The sequence below is a fragment of the Gaeumannomyces tritici genome (genome assembly GCF_000145635.1).
Source record: "Gaeumannomyces tritici R3-111a-1 unplaced genomic scaffold supercont2.3, whole genome shotgun sequence".
Lineage (NCBI taxonomy): Eukaryota > Fungi > Ascomycota > Sordariomycetes > Magnaporthales > Magnaporthaceae > Gaeumannomyces > Gaeumannomyces tritici.
In genome coordinates this window covers 3,253,283-3,265,162 of record NW_008804547.1, presented here as the reverse complement: position 1 = coordinate 3,265,162, position 11,880 = coordinate 3,253,283, and the positions used below count along the sequence as shown (strand labels likewise).

The window sequence follows — 11,880 nt, the reverse complement described above, 5'->3', positions numbered from 1 at the left end:
TTTTTCTTCCCCCCCCCCCCCCCCCCCCCGGACTTCTCCATGAAAGCCTGCCACGCGGATCGACAGCCTGCAAGCCGGCCAGCCAATACCGACAGGCACACGCGGCGGTTTAACCCAGCCAACCAGCAGACACGCTCCTCCAAGTGGAAGAAGAGATAGAGTGTGGCATGGCACACATGGGAGCCAACGGAGGCGGCGTCCGGCCCTGTGTCATCTTTTCTCGGTACTTGGCTGCAAAAAGGTGTCGTAATTGGATACAATTTTCCATTAAAATGAAAGCTGGAACGTGGGACAGAAGGGAAAAGAACAAAACATGGAAACCTAGGTGCATGCAACCATCAGCCAGGGCCAGCCCTCCAGGCACCGTGTAATTCGTGTAATTCGTTACGAGCGAGCAAGCCCGTAGACGGCGCCGCGTCTCCCCTCACCGCCGGCTGACGTTATCAGCAAGGTGAGTCTTCCAGTGTGCCTGGTGGGAGCGGATGGACACGTATGGATGGACGGATGGATGTGTGTACCAGTATGCCCGTGTGTGTGCCACAAACCGGCTAGACCACCTGGCCTTTAACATGAATGCGCCCTCCCACGCTGACTGCCCCAAACCTGCGGGTTGTGTATGCGTGCGTGTTATCTGTCTGTGCATATTTTGTCGATTTGGCAAGCAAGGGCATTGGAGGGTGGCAAGCCCGCCCAGCCGACAGCGTCCACTTCTCCAAAGCACGCGTTCATGGTCTTCAGGGACGGGGACCATCGGCCCCCAAGCATCTCTTTGTATCAACGGTTTCTATACGGTATTTGATGCACGTAACCTCGGGGACCGCCACTCCAGGTGAGCCACCAAGCCACGGCGCGGCGGCGGCGCCCGCACGCACATGCTACATAGGAGACATGCAGCTTGGGAGGCCTCGCCATCCCCGGGACGCTGCATCCGGGAGGATTGGACAGCAGCCCCCATCCAAGTCATGGCACAAAGCTGTCGGATGGGAATGGAAAAATGTCTTGGGGGGAGCGTTGGGTGCTTTTTAACCACCGCACCCCCCTTGCAAAGCGACCTCTTTTAACCCTGGGCGAGGGCAAATAGCGCCCGGGCGGACAGCGCCAAGCGGTTGCAGCGAGTGTGGACGGGAAGGGAAAGCGTGCGGCGGCGGCCCTGTCACAGTCACATCAATTAATCTGGGTTGGTATCTTGCTTGGGCTTTGATTGTGTGTATGCCGCTCATTGCTGTCTGGCCCCTGTCGCGTTTATTTACTCCATCTGCTTTCTTCCGCCTTCTGGGCATTCTCGTTCCAACAGAGCTGGGCATCCCGAGATTTGATGGCCGGTTGGATCGAACTGGTTTGGCCCCCCTGGAAGGTCTTCATGTTCATTGCCCAGAAGGTACCAACATTTCGTTCATCCATAATACAAGCGATATCACTCAGCACATGCTTGGGCAGCGCATCGAATATGACTCCGCCCCTAAAACACCACCGCGGCCCCCGTGAGTGTTTCCAATATCCCGCATGGAGGTTTTTTTTCTTCTTCTTTTCTCTTTCTTGCGTTTGGGAAACAATATCCGTTCCCTATGACTGGCGAGGACCATGGGCAGTCATTGGTGGGTTGTGCTTGGGGGTGGGCGGGACGCAACCACCAGGGCACCCGAGGGAGGGTAGCGTCAAGCTCTTGAGTGTGTGGGAGGGTGGGCTTGAGGGTTGAGACACGGGCTGACATGGCAACCCATTCTGCCCGTTTCTGAACCCGACCCTGTCGGCCCTGCCTGGCTCCCTTGTCTTACATATTGCGTGTCGATCATCCATTGTTCACTCACGTTTCCGAACGGAAGACGCGCTCCTTGAGGGGACGGGAAGTAAAAAGAGACCATGGAAGGGAATGAGAGAATGAATGGAATAGAGCATGGGCGAGGAAGCAGGATAGGAAATAAACGGACATGGCAGGTTCGCATTGTTGGAAAGTGTATGTTTGTAGGTACTTAGGTTGGTACGTGGTCGGACCTGGCCGCCCCCCGTTTCCCATGTTTTTACTCCTCCAGGCAAGACATGTGTGAGGCTATGGCGTGCGGCGTGCGTTGGTGACAGAGGGGTGAGGAGTGGGCTGGTGAATTTTGATGGAATGGCCATGGAGTGAATGAAGGTGATGAACACTTCATTCATGGAAGTCTGAAATCGTCGCTGTCATCATGATGGACTGATGGGCTAACTGAGTGACTCCTGAGTCGGGCGGACTAGGCCAGATGTCTGTCGTTGGCTGTGACGACAGCCCGCTGAGGGTTGGGTCGATGTTACTGCGACATTTACTGTCCATGCGAGGGAGCGCAGAAAGCACACACGGGCGGCAGCAGCAGCCAACCAGGGGCTCCACGATCAAGCCTTTGGACTCATTCGCTCGGCTCACCCAAGATATGCACCGGTTTTTTTTTTTTTTGACAGCGGGTGACTTGGAACGATGGCCAAGAGGTCAGGTCAGTAAGCCCTGCCACGCAATCAGGCCCATGGTGTGCTCCATGCGGCTGCAGCGAAGGTTCAAACGAGAGTTGGGGCGAGAGGGAGGGCAGAGATGGGCGGATTACCGGTACTTGGCGTGCATATTGCAGCGACACTATTCCTGCAGGCGCCCACCACTTTGGCCACGGGTCGACTGCCCCAGCGCCTCAGCTGCGCCGCAAGAGCTGCCCCCAGCCGGCTTTCGTGCCAGTGGGAGCTGGGCCTGGTGCTTCCCTAGCCAATCGCCCCCCCTGGTAGCACCCAGCCCACCGCTAGTCACAGTGGAGTTCCCTGTCAACCTGCCCTGCATCCCTGGCCCCTGGCCCACTCGCACTCCATCGCCGCCCGCCCGGCGACGCACCTTGCTGGGTTGTCTTTGGCAGTGTGACGCTGCAACAACCGGCACCCACTGTGGTGGTCAGCCTTTCAAGCCCACTTCCAGTTAATTACCACCGCCTGCCGCCCGCGACCGCAAACCCAGATCCACATTCGGTCGGGGCCTCTCTTTTCCCACCTTCATTCTGCCATCCCCATCCCCGCCATCGATCTTTTCTTCCCGGCCGAGCGAGCGACGAGGACGCCAAACAAGGCGAAAAGTTTTTGTCAAGATAGACTCAAATACGACAGGCGCCGCATCCCGTCGAACCCCGTCCGCCTCTCGCGCGAGGGGGACCTGGATGGAGCCAGCACGCAACGGTCAAGTCCAAGCAGCAAGGCCATCTCAGGCCGCCGCCGCCACACCGAGGCCATTGAACTCTAAGCCAACGCGGATTCTGACCCAACGGCACACAAACTGCGAGCGAGGCGCAGGATCCGGTGTGCGCCCCCAAAACCACGGCACCGCGGGTGGCTTTGGTCGCCCTCGCACCGACTCCCGACGGCTAGGGCGAATTCAATCCCCCGTAATTTCTCTGGCCTCCCTCCTCCACCCGGCCACTTCCTGATCCTCTCCCAAACGAGCACCACCCTCTCTCAGTGACGACCCCACGACCATCCCGGTCTGGGCAGCTGACCTCGCTGGAACCCATCTGCTCCCCTTTGGCGACGGCTTCGTCCCGCCGCTGTAAAGCCCAAATGATCACAAGATAGGCCCCCTCGGCCTTGCTTTAACCAGCAGGCAACGACTCCATACGCCGTAGGGCTCCGGCACAGCCCGTCTCGTCTACCGACGACCCCTCTTGCCGCCCTGCCCGCCGGCACTGTCCCCCGCGCCCCAACCGACACACGACTCCTGTCTTTTTGTTCTTTTCGTTTTTGATTCCAGCCATACGATACCCCTCCTCCGATGTTGCCCTTAATGCAGATGCACCCGATGGTGCCCACCCCTCCTCACTTCGACCACCTGCTCCCCGGCTCGAACCACATAAAACCCGAGTACCTGGCACTATGTCAACAGTCTCGCAACCCAATGTCATCGAATCCCTACGCGACCCAAAATGTCGGCGCCAGGCCATTCCCGATCCGGAGCTCGCAGCCCGCTCAGCCACCGCAGCAGCAGCAATCCCCTCATCGCGGGCCTAGCGCACCGTCGTTCGCCCAGAGCCACCCCCAGGCACTTCCCGATTACAGCCAGCACCAGCTGCGACGAAAGACGCCTAGCGGGACCATCGACGCCGGCTACGATGGCTCCCCTGCCGGTCTGGCCATCGGGCCCCCGCAGAAGCAGCTGATCATCTCGGCATCTCCCAAGATATTCCCGACCGCGTTCGTCCACAGCAACCTTCAAATGGCCGACGCGGTCAACGGCCAGTTGCATCTGGCTAGCAGCTGGCAGTATTCGCATTCTGCCCAGCGGATCGGCGGGGGATATGACGCCCAGCCGGTGGGATGGAACTTGGGACAGTCCCTGCAGCCTGACGGCGCGCCGCTGCCGGACAGGATAATGGCCCCCCAGCAACACCCTTCGAACTTGTTTAGCAACGACTTGCGGCTCCAGGGTGTCTTCACCCCGTCTTATCAACACAATATTATGAGCCCAACCGCCTTCAACCCAGCCGGATTCACTCCTTCACCTGTGTGGAAGGACCCCGGAGTGTCAGATTACCGTGGCCAAGTTCCCTTGTCCAATTTAGGCTTTATCCCACAGAATGCTGCCTTTGACGCCACATATGTGCCAGCTCAGAACTCCATGCACCAACCCATCCCAATGGGCCAGCAGATGCTTGGCGGCCCTGTCCAGGGCCACGCCATGCACGCCCCAATGCCCGGATTCGATGCGGACAATGGAGTACTCCGGCCGCCTCAGAACGTAACGCAGCTACCCCGCGGTGGACTGGAATCACTATCCCTGCGCGGCTCCGCCGCCGCCGCTGGCAGCCCTGTCGGCGGCCTCCCTATGCGCTCCGATATGTCGTCGCCTGCTCGCTTCAAGGAGAGGGTTCTTGCGCATGCGCACAAGACATATGCCGACCTTCTTGTGTACATCAGTTACACGAAGCAATCGCTTCCAGGGAAGACCATGTCTGGTCTCCGGACATTGTCCAAAATGGTCGTATTCCCGAAGCCACCCAAACAGCTGGGTCTGTCCTTGAGCCCTCCACGACACACCGCGGCGATGCACGCTCGCCACAGCTCGTTCGCCGGTGCCGAATCAGCCTTCGGGGCTTCTGGCCAGGCAAAGTTTGCGTACGCCGACAGGACGTACCGTGCCGGGAGCGGGAACCCGGCCGAGCTTCCCTCGCCGGTATCCAGCGCCAGGCAATCTCTGGAGATGCTCACAAACTTGTGTGAGCAGAGCGGGTGGAAATGGGTTGATGGAATGTTGCTTGGCGGCTGTCTACACTATGGTCTAGAACACTACGAGGAGGCTCTGGACTGGTTCAAAAGGATTACCAACCTCGACTCAAGGTACCCACCATGACCAATATCTTCCCCCCCTAGTTCGTTCCCGAGGTCCATACTAACCACCCCACTCGCAAAAGTCACGTCGAGGCCATCTCCAATATCGCCGCCACCCTATATTGTCTAAATAGACATGACGAGGCCGAGAGGCATTGGGTAGAGGCTGTGACCCTCCGGCCTGGCTACCTCGAAGCTGTCGAGCATCTGGTTGGGCTTCTCTGCTCGACCCAACGTAGCAGACAGGCGGTGAATATTATAAGCCGTGTTCAACGGGGTCTTCGCATGCCCGAACACGAGCCATCTCAGGGCGATGCAGCTTCCCAGAACATCCCACCGTCATCACAATTCGCAGAAGCATCGACCCAGCCAGGATTCGGTTCGAGCGGCTACATGATTCCAGGCAACGAGAATGGCCGCATGCTTCTGCTCATTCACGCCAAGGGCAACATGCTCTATGCCCTGAAGGACATCGAGCGCGCATCAGAGGCGTTTGAAGAAGTCGTCATGATTAGCACTGGCAGGCAAAATCGAGGCATACAAAGCTTGATCCGTGAGATACAGACGGTGCTCTCGCCCAGACCCAGCCAGCTAGGCATGCCCTCAACCACCGGGGCTCTCGTGCGCAGGCCTGTGTCTGGTCCGCTCCTCCTGCCACCTGACCGGGCAAAACTGACGGCGCGGTTTGTCTTTGGCTCGGCCAATGCCCAGCTTCCAGGGCTTCGATATGTCGGCGAGGGCGGCCATCGCAAGTCGGCCGTCTCCACGACCAGCAACTCCCTGCTTTCGCTCGCCAAGATATTCCAGGACTCCATGTCCACCGGCGGCATGCCACCGGGCCAAGGCAGACAGGCCTCGGGCGTCGGCGACATCCTCGCCCTCTACTACCTGTCTCTTTCGCTTCAAGAGAGCCCCTCGACAGCGAACAATGTTGGAATCCTCCTTGCAAGCGTACAACAATCGGCGGCCCAGATCGAGCCTCTGTCTCCAGAGTCGGCGGCCCTCGTAAAGGATATCCCTGGTATCGTGCGCGGCAGCGGGCTGGAGCTGGCACTACTGTACTACCAGTACGGCCTTACTCTAGATCCTCACCATGTCCACCTGCACACAAATTTGGGCAGCCTCCTTAAGGACATCGGACAGCTTGACCTAGCCATCCAAATGTACGAAAGAGCCGTGGCGTGCGACGGCACGTTCGACATCGCACTTACCAACTTGGCAAATGCGGTCAAGGACCGAGGCCGCATCAGCGACGCTATCATGTACTACAAGCGTGCCGTAACAACCAACCCGGACTTTGCCGAGGCCGTCTGCGGCCTGTCAACAGCTCTGAACTCGGTTTGTGACTGGCGGGGCAGGGGTGGCGTGTATCTGTACGGCGCCAGATTTGACCGGTGGCATGTCGACGAGCAGGGAATGCTGCAAGATGTCAGGAACAGTGGTCAGGGCAGCGGGCTGATGAAGCGAGTGGTGGACATCGTCGGGCGCCAGCTCCAGGACTCGGCATCATGGGGCGCGGGCACCCTCGGAGAGGCCGTCATTGCGCTGCTCGTGTCCCAGCTGAAAAGCTCGGGCGCGAAGCTAACCAACAGTTCGATGGACCTGGAAGCCGAACTGCGTAAGTGGGCGGATCAACCGTGGGAGGGCTCGAGGATCATCCGCCTGATCGAGCGCGCCACGCGGTCAGCGATGCGGACGTGGTACGTGGACAAGTATGTGAAGGGTCAGGAGGCGGCAGGTGGCTACCCCAGGCCTCGGCTACCCGGCAGCCTCACGATCCCCTCGGCACCTACCGTCCTCCCCTTCCACACCTTCACTTGTCCCCTGACGGCCAGGGATATCCGCACGATCTCTCAGCGCAACGCGCACCGGATATCGTGCTCGACCCTCCGCGCTCCCTGGCTGTCTAGCTCCGTGTATCCGCCGCCACCGCCGCCCCAGCCATACCTAAACGTCGGCTACCTCTCCTCGGACTTCAACAACCACCCGCTAGCACATCTGATGCAGTCCGTCTTTGGGTTCCACGACCAGACACGCGTCAAGGCGTTCTGCTACGCGACGACGGCGAGCGACAAGTCGATCCATCGGCAGCAGATAGAGCGAGAAGCGCCCGTGTTTCGCGATGTGAGCAGCTGGCCCCCGGACAAACTCGTCAACCAGATCGTGCGAGATGGCATCCACATCCTCGTGAATCTCAATGGCTACACGCGCGGGGCTCGAAACGAGATCTTTGCAGCACGCCCGGCACCGATTCAAATGTCGTTTATGGGCTTCGCCGGCACTCTTGGTGCGGAATGGTGTGACTACCTCCTTGCAGATGCCACTGCGGTGCCGCCCTCGACGCTTCGACCGTGGCGCGGCAACAACAGTCTGCAGGATGTGTTTAAGGATGAGGCAGTTGTGGACGATGGCGAGTGGGTCTATTCAGAGAACATCATCTATTGCAAAGACACCTTCTTCTGCTGCGATCATGCGCAGTCGGCCGATGTCGAGGACGAGCGGAATATGTCGTGGGAAGAGGAGCAGCGGCGGCGGTGGAAGATGCGCAAGGAGCTATTCCCCAACCTGCCCGACGACACCATCATCCTCGGCAACTTCAATCAGCTCTACAAGGTGAGTGACTTGCGGTGAACACACATGGCGTAGCGAAAGCTGCTCATTGCTGACGGGAAAACATGGCACAGATTGATCCGACGACATTCAGGGCATGGCTACGCATCCTGGCAGCGGTTCCCAAGGCCATCCTCTGGCTCCTCCGCTTCCCAGACCTGGGCGAGGTCAACCTGAAGCGGACGGCCAAGGAGTGGGCTGGCGAGCAAGTGGCCAACCGCATCTTGTTTACTGATGTTGCGCCGAAGCAGCAGCATATCTCGCGGGCCCGGGTCTGCGATCTATTCCTTGACACGCCCGAGTGCAACGCGCACACGACGGCGGCCGACATCCTGTGGTCTAGCACGCCGCTCCTGACCTTGCCGAGATACGAATACAAGATGTGCTCCCGCATGGCGGCCTCGATCCTCAAGGGCGCGCTGCCCAACTCAGAGGAGGGTCTGCGCGCGGCCTCGGACCTGGTGGCCGAAGATGACGTGGATTACGAGAACCTTGCCGTCAAACTTGCCAACGGGCTCTCGTACCAACTCAACGTGTTTGGCGGGTACGGCGAAGGCTCTGGCCGGCTTGCTGAGCTGCGACGGCTGCTATGGGAGAGCAAGTGGACCTGTGCGCTGTTTGACACGCGACGTTGGGTTCGAGATCTGGAGGATGCCTACGATGAAGCCTGGCGGAGATGGGTGGCGGGTGAAGGAGGTGACATTCACCTTTAGTTTCCCTATCTGCCTGTTCTGCGTTGAGTTTTCTTTGGAACGACTCCCCGAGGTCCGTCTAACAGCTATCGCGCCTTCTCTTGTCTGCCTACGCTTTGTTTCTCTCTTTCTACCTCTTCCACTTCTTCTTCCACGTGTATCCCACGTGAGCGCACATGCAGCCATCTGCTTGTGTCGCTTTTTGTTTCCATGCGTGCTTTCTTTCAGCAACCTGACGCCTCTCCTTTCTCTTCTCTTTTAACGATCATTTTCATATTTGTTTTCATTGCAGCTATATACCGTTTGAGCGGCATTGTGACGGGAGTTTTGGAGCTGGGCACACCTTCCACGTCTCCGGATGGAGAGTAGGAAGTGGGATCATGCGACTGGGATGGACAGGACGGACGAATGAATGGATTCTGGTCTGGGTTCAACAGAACTGTCCGGTATATCGTTTGCTTTTTTTCTCCCCTGAATTGGTCACAACACCACGCTGTCAAGGCGTGTGTCCTCGAGGCATCAACCGTGATTTCCCTCGATTCCGGTTTCCCACGAGCCCACCGCTACTTGCGGAAGAAGTCGCAAATAGGGGCGGTGACGCGGCTGATCGCCGCGGGATGGTAAGGAAAATGCCAGCAGCCCCCAGCAAGGAAGAAAAAAAAAAGCAAAACTGCGGCATCGATTCTCGTCTCTTTTTTGTTTTGTTTCCCCCCTCCCCTGCACGGTACCGTAAGGCGACTCTGTCCCTTATTCCCCATCTTTCTCAGCCTGTTCCTATTGAATTTTAGGGGATGGTACTTTTTTTTGCTTTTCTTCTTGCCTTCCGCCCCTGACATTGGTTGCTTTTTTTCTGTTTACTCGCTTTGCAGGCCAACCGGCAGGGGTCCATTTTCATGCCGAAGATGCTCAGCCCCAACCCATCCGCCCCATTATATCGCGTCCTTCACCTCTTTTCTACTCAACATATCTGACGATCTTGATCCCCAAGGAGGGAAGATAGGTCGAGGAGGGAGGGACGAATGCGGCTGGGAGCGGCTGATATGATCCTGGTCTTTACTACGCTGCCAATACTCGGTGCCGCCGTCCAATGAACGGAGCTGATGTGCCGGTCCTCTTCGATATCCCACCACACCCGCCCACACTGTCCGTCTCCTCCTTGGCTGGGGGGAGATGGTTGGCTCCGAGAGGGGAGGTAACAGGCACACTGGTGGTCCAAATGGAGGCCTGGAAGGACACCTCACCATACACACCCCGTCATGCTCCCCGGACGCTTCCTAGCAGGCGTCTCCTGTGCAAAAGTGAAAAAGTTGCGGTTTGTGCTGGCGTGTGGTCTACCTGTTGCCGCCCCGTTCCGTTTTTGAACCCCCTGGCTTACTCTACAACATAGGCAACAAGATATTATGGTGTCTATGCCAAGCGAAGCGTGCGCCTGGGAAGGGGAGGGGGAAGGGGGGAACCCTACTTGCCGCCTTCCGGTGCCAGTTGTCGTATTGGGCCGCCTACTTGCCCCGTCTCCCTCGCCGTCATCCTTCTTCCCTTTTCCCTCGGACAACCGGGCGGACGGGAGTGGCGCAAGGCCGTCGTCGTCCCGGCCGGGTCTTGTAGCTCTTTCTTTTTCTTCGTAGCTAGGTCAAGCTTCGTGGTATGCCCCAGGGTCCGGCCAGACACATACACGCACATGGGTAACTAGGCGAGCTAGACGGCCCCGGGCGCGGGGACGTCGGGCAACCAGCCAGGCCCCAGGTCCCTACTCGTCCAAGTCTCGCCCAGTGACAACGGGACAGATATGGTATAGGGGTGTGTGTATAGCATACTACGTCGGGGCGGGGATGGGTGGATAGGTAGGTAAGTGGCTGCTCTTGCACCCGGGGAGATGGCCCTCTCGATGGGGCGGATGGGGATAGACAGACAGACTAGATACCTTGACAGGCGAGGTGGCACGTCACCTGGCCCTCGTTGCCTCACCGCCGAGCACATTCACACGTACCGTTACATGAACCAGGTTCTTTTGCTTTTTCTATTCCACCTTTCCCGTATTTCTCTCCCTCTCTCTCTCCTCCAACTTGTCCGTCTCGGGTAGTCCGCAACACTGGGATGGAAGGGGGTGTGTGGGCGTGTACGTGGGGACAGTCGAGCGATATGTAGGTAGGTTTAGGTAGTTTGGGTTCATATGCTGCTGAGCTTGGCTTGACCTAACCACGTCCGTCATACCGAGGATGGAGCCGCTGCCTCTTTCTGTCTGTTCCTATCCCTCTCCCTCTCCCTCCCCACCTGCCTCATCGGTCGAGATCGTCGGGCAAAGCTCTGCTGGGGTGGGTTGAAAGCCTAATCTCGATTACAAGCATGGGATGCCTCCAATGAATGGGCTGTGGTTGCCGCCGCCGCCGCTGCTGCTACTGCCGTTGGGTCCGACCCCGAAAGGAGGCCCTGTATCCGTCCATCATGCCCTCTCGACGAGGATAGGGAGAGAGCGAGAGAGAGGGATGGCCACCCCCTAAGCCCTGCAAGCTTCCGTGGATCTGGTTAAGTGTGTGTTCGTGTCCGGAATCTTGCTGTTATGCTTCCCGCTTGCTTTCATTGATGCCCATCTTCTTTTTATTTTTATTTTTATTTTTTTATTGCTTTTCCTCTCCTTTCGTGTCTCGTTCTGTCTTGTTTCCCACTGCTTTCTTTTTATTATCCTGCGTCTAGGTTTGGCTTATTCCTCATTCTCGGTTGCCGCACACGCCCTCCTGCTCTACTCCTGTTCTTGCTTCTTCATGCCCTCCTCCCATCCATGGCTTGTCGTCTGCCACGCTTCCCTCTAGTTTGCCCGAAAAGGGGCAGAAGACTTGTTTTGTCGTCATACGTGGGAATCGGCGGGACACCTGCACGCAAGATCATGGCAAAAAAGAAAAAAAAAAAGAAAAGAACCACGCAGTGACGGAATGAGGCGGTAATCAGAGGGCACGGCTCCTCTCGCTTCCCTCGCTCGTTGGGAACGCAAAAAGCAAGGAAACAAGAGCCACTAGACCCTTTCCCTCCACGGGTCGGCACAGGGAAATTGCCGGCAAAAGAAAGAGAGACAGAGGGACAGGGGGGGGACGATGTTCTGGTCTGGGAGGTACCTAGGCGGGTCTGTACTCAGTGTATGGCATGGCATAGCAAGCATATCGACGTGCAACCGGCGGCGCTAAAGTCGGCAGTCCGTATCTTGTCTCCTTGGCTCACATCTCTCGCCCCGTCTTGGCCTTGCTCCCCTTCACTTGGGTTTCGACCG

The 11,880-nt window shown here is 58.1% G+C and overlaps 1 protein-coding gene across 1 annotated transcript; it reads left to right on the top strand.

Moving 5' to 3' along the window:
• The first annotated feature begins 2,928 nt into the window (after positions 1–2,928).
• On the top strand, positions 2,929–10,869 carry GGTG_06202 (UDP-N-acetylglucosaminyltransferase). The gene is made up of 3 exons (XM_009224017.1): positions 2,929–5,328; positions 5,403–7,932; positions 8,004–10,869. The coding sequence occupies exons 1-3, from the start codon at positions 3,767–3,769 to the stop codon at positions 8,640–8,642; spliced, it is 4,731 nt and encodes a 1,576-aa protein (XP_009222281.1). The 5' UTR covers positions 2,929–3,766; the 3' UTR covers positions 8,643–10,869.
• The last annotated feature ends 1,011 nt before the right edge of the window (positions 10,870–11,880 follow it).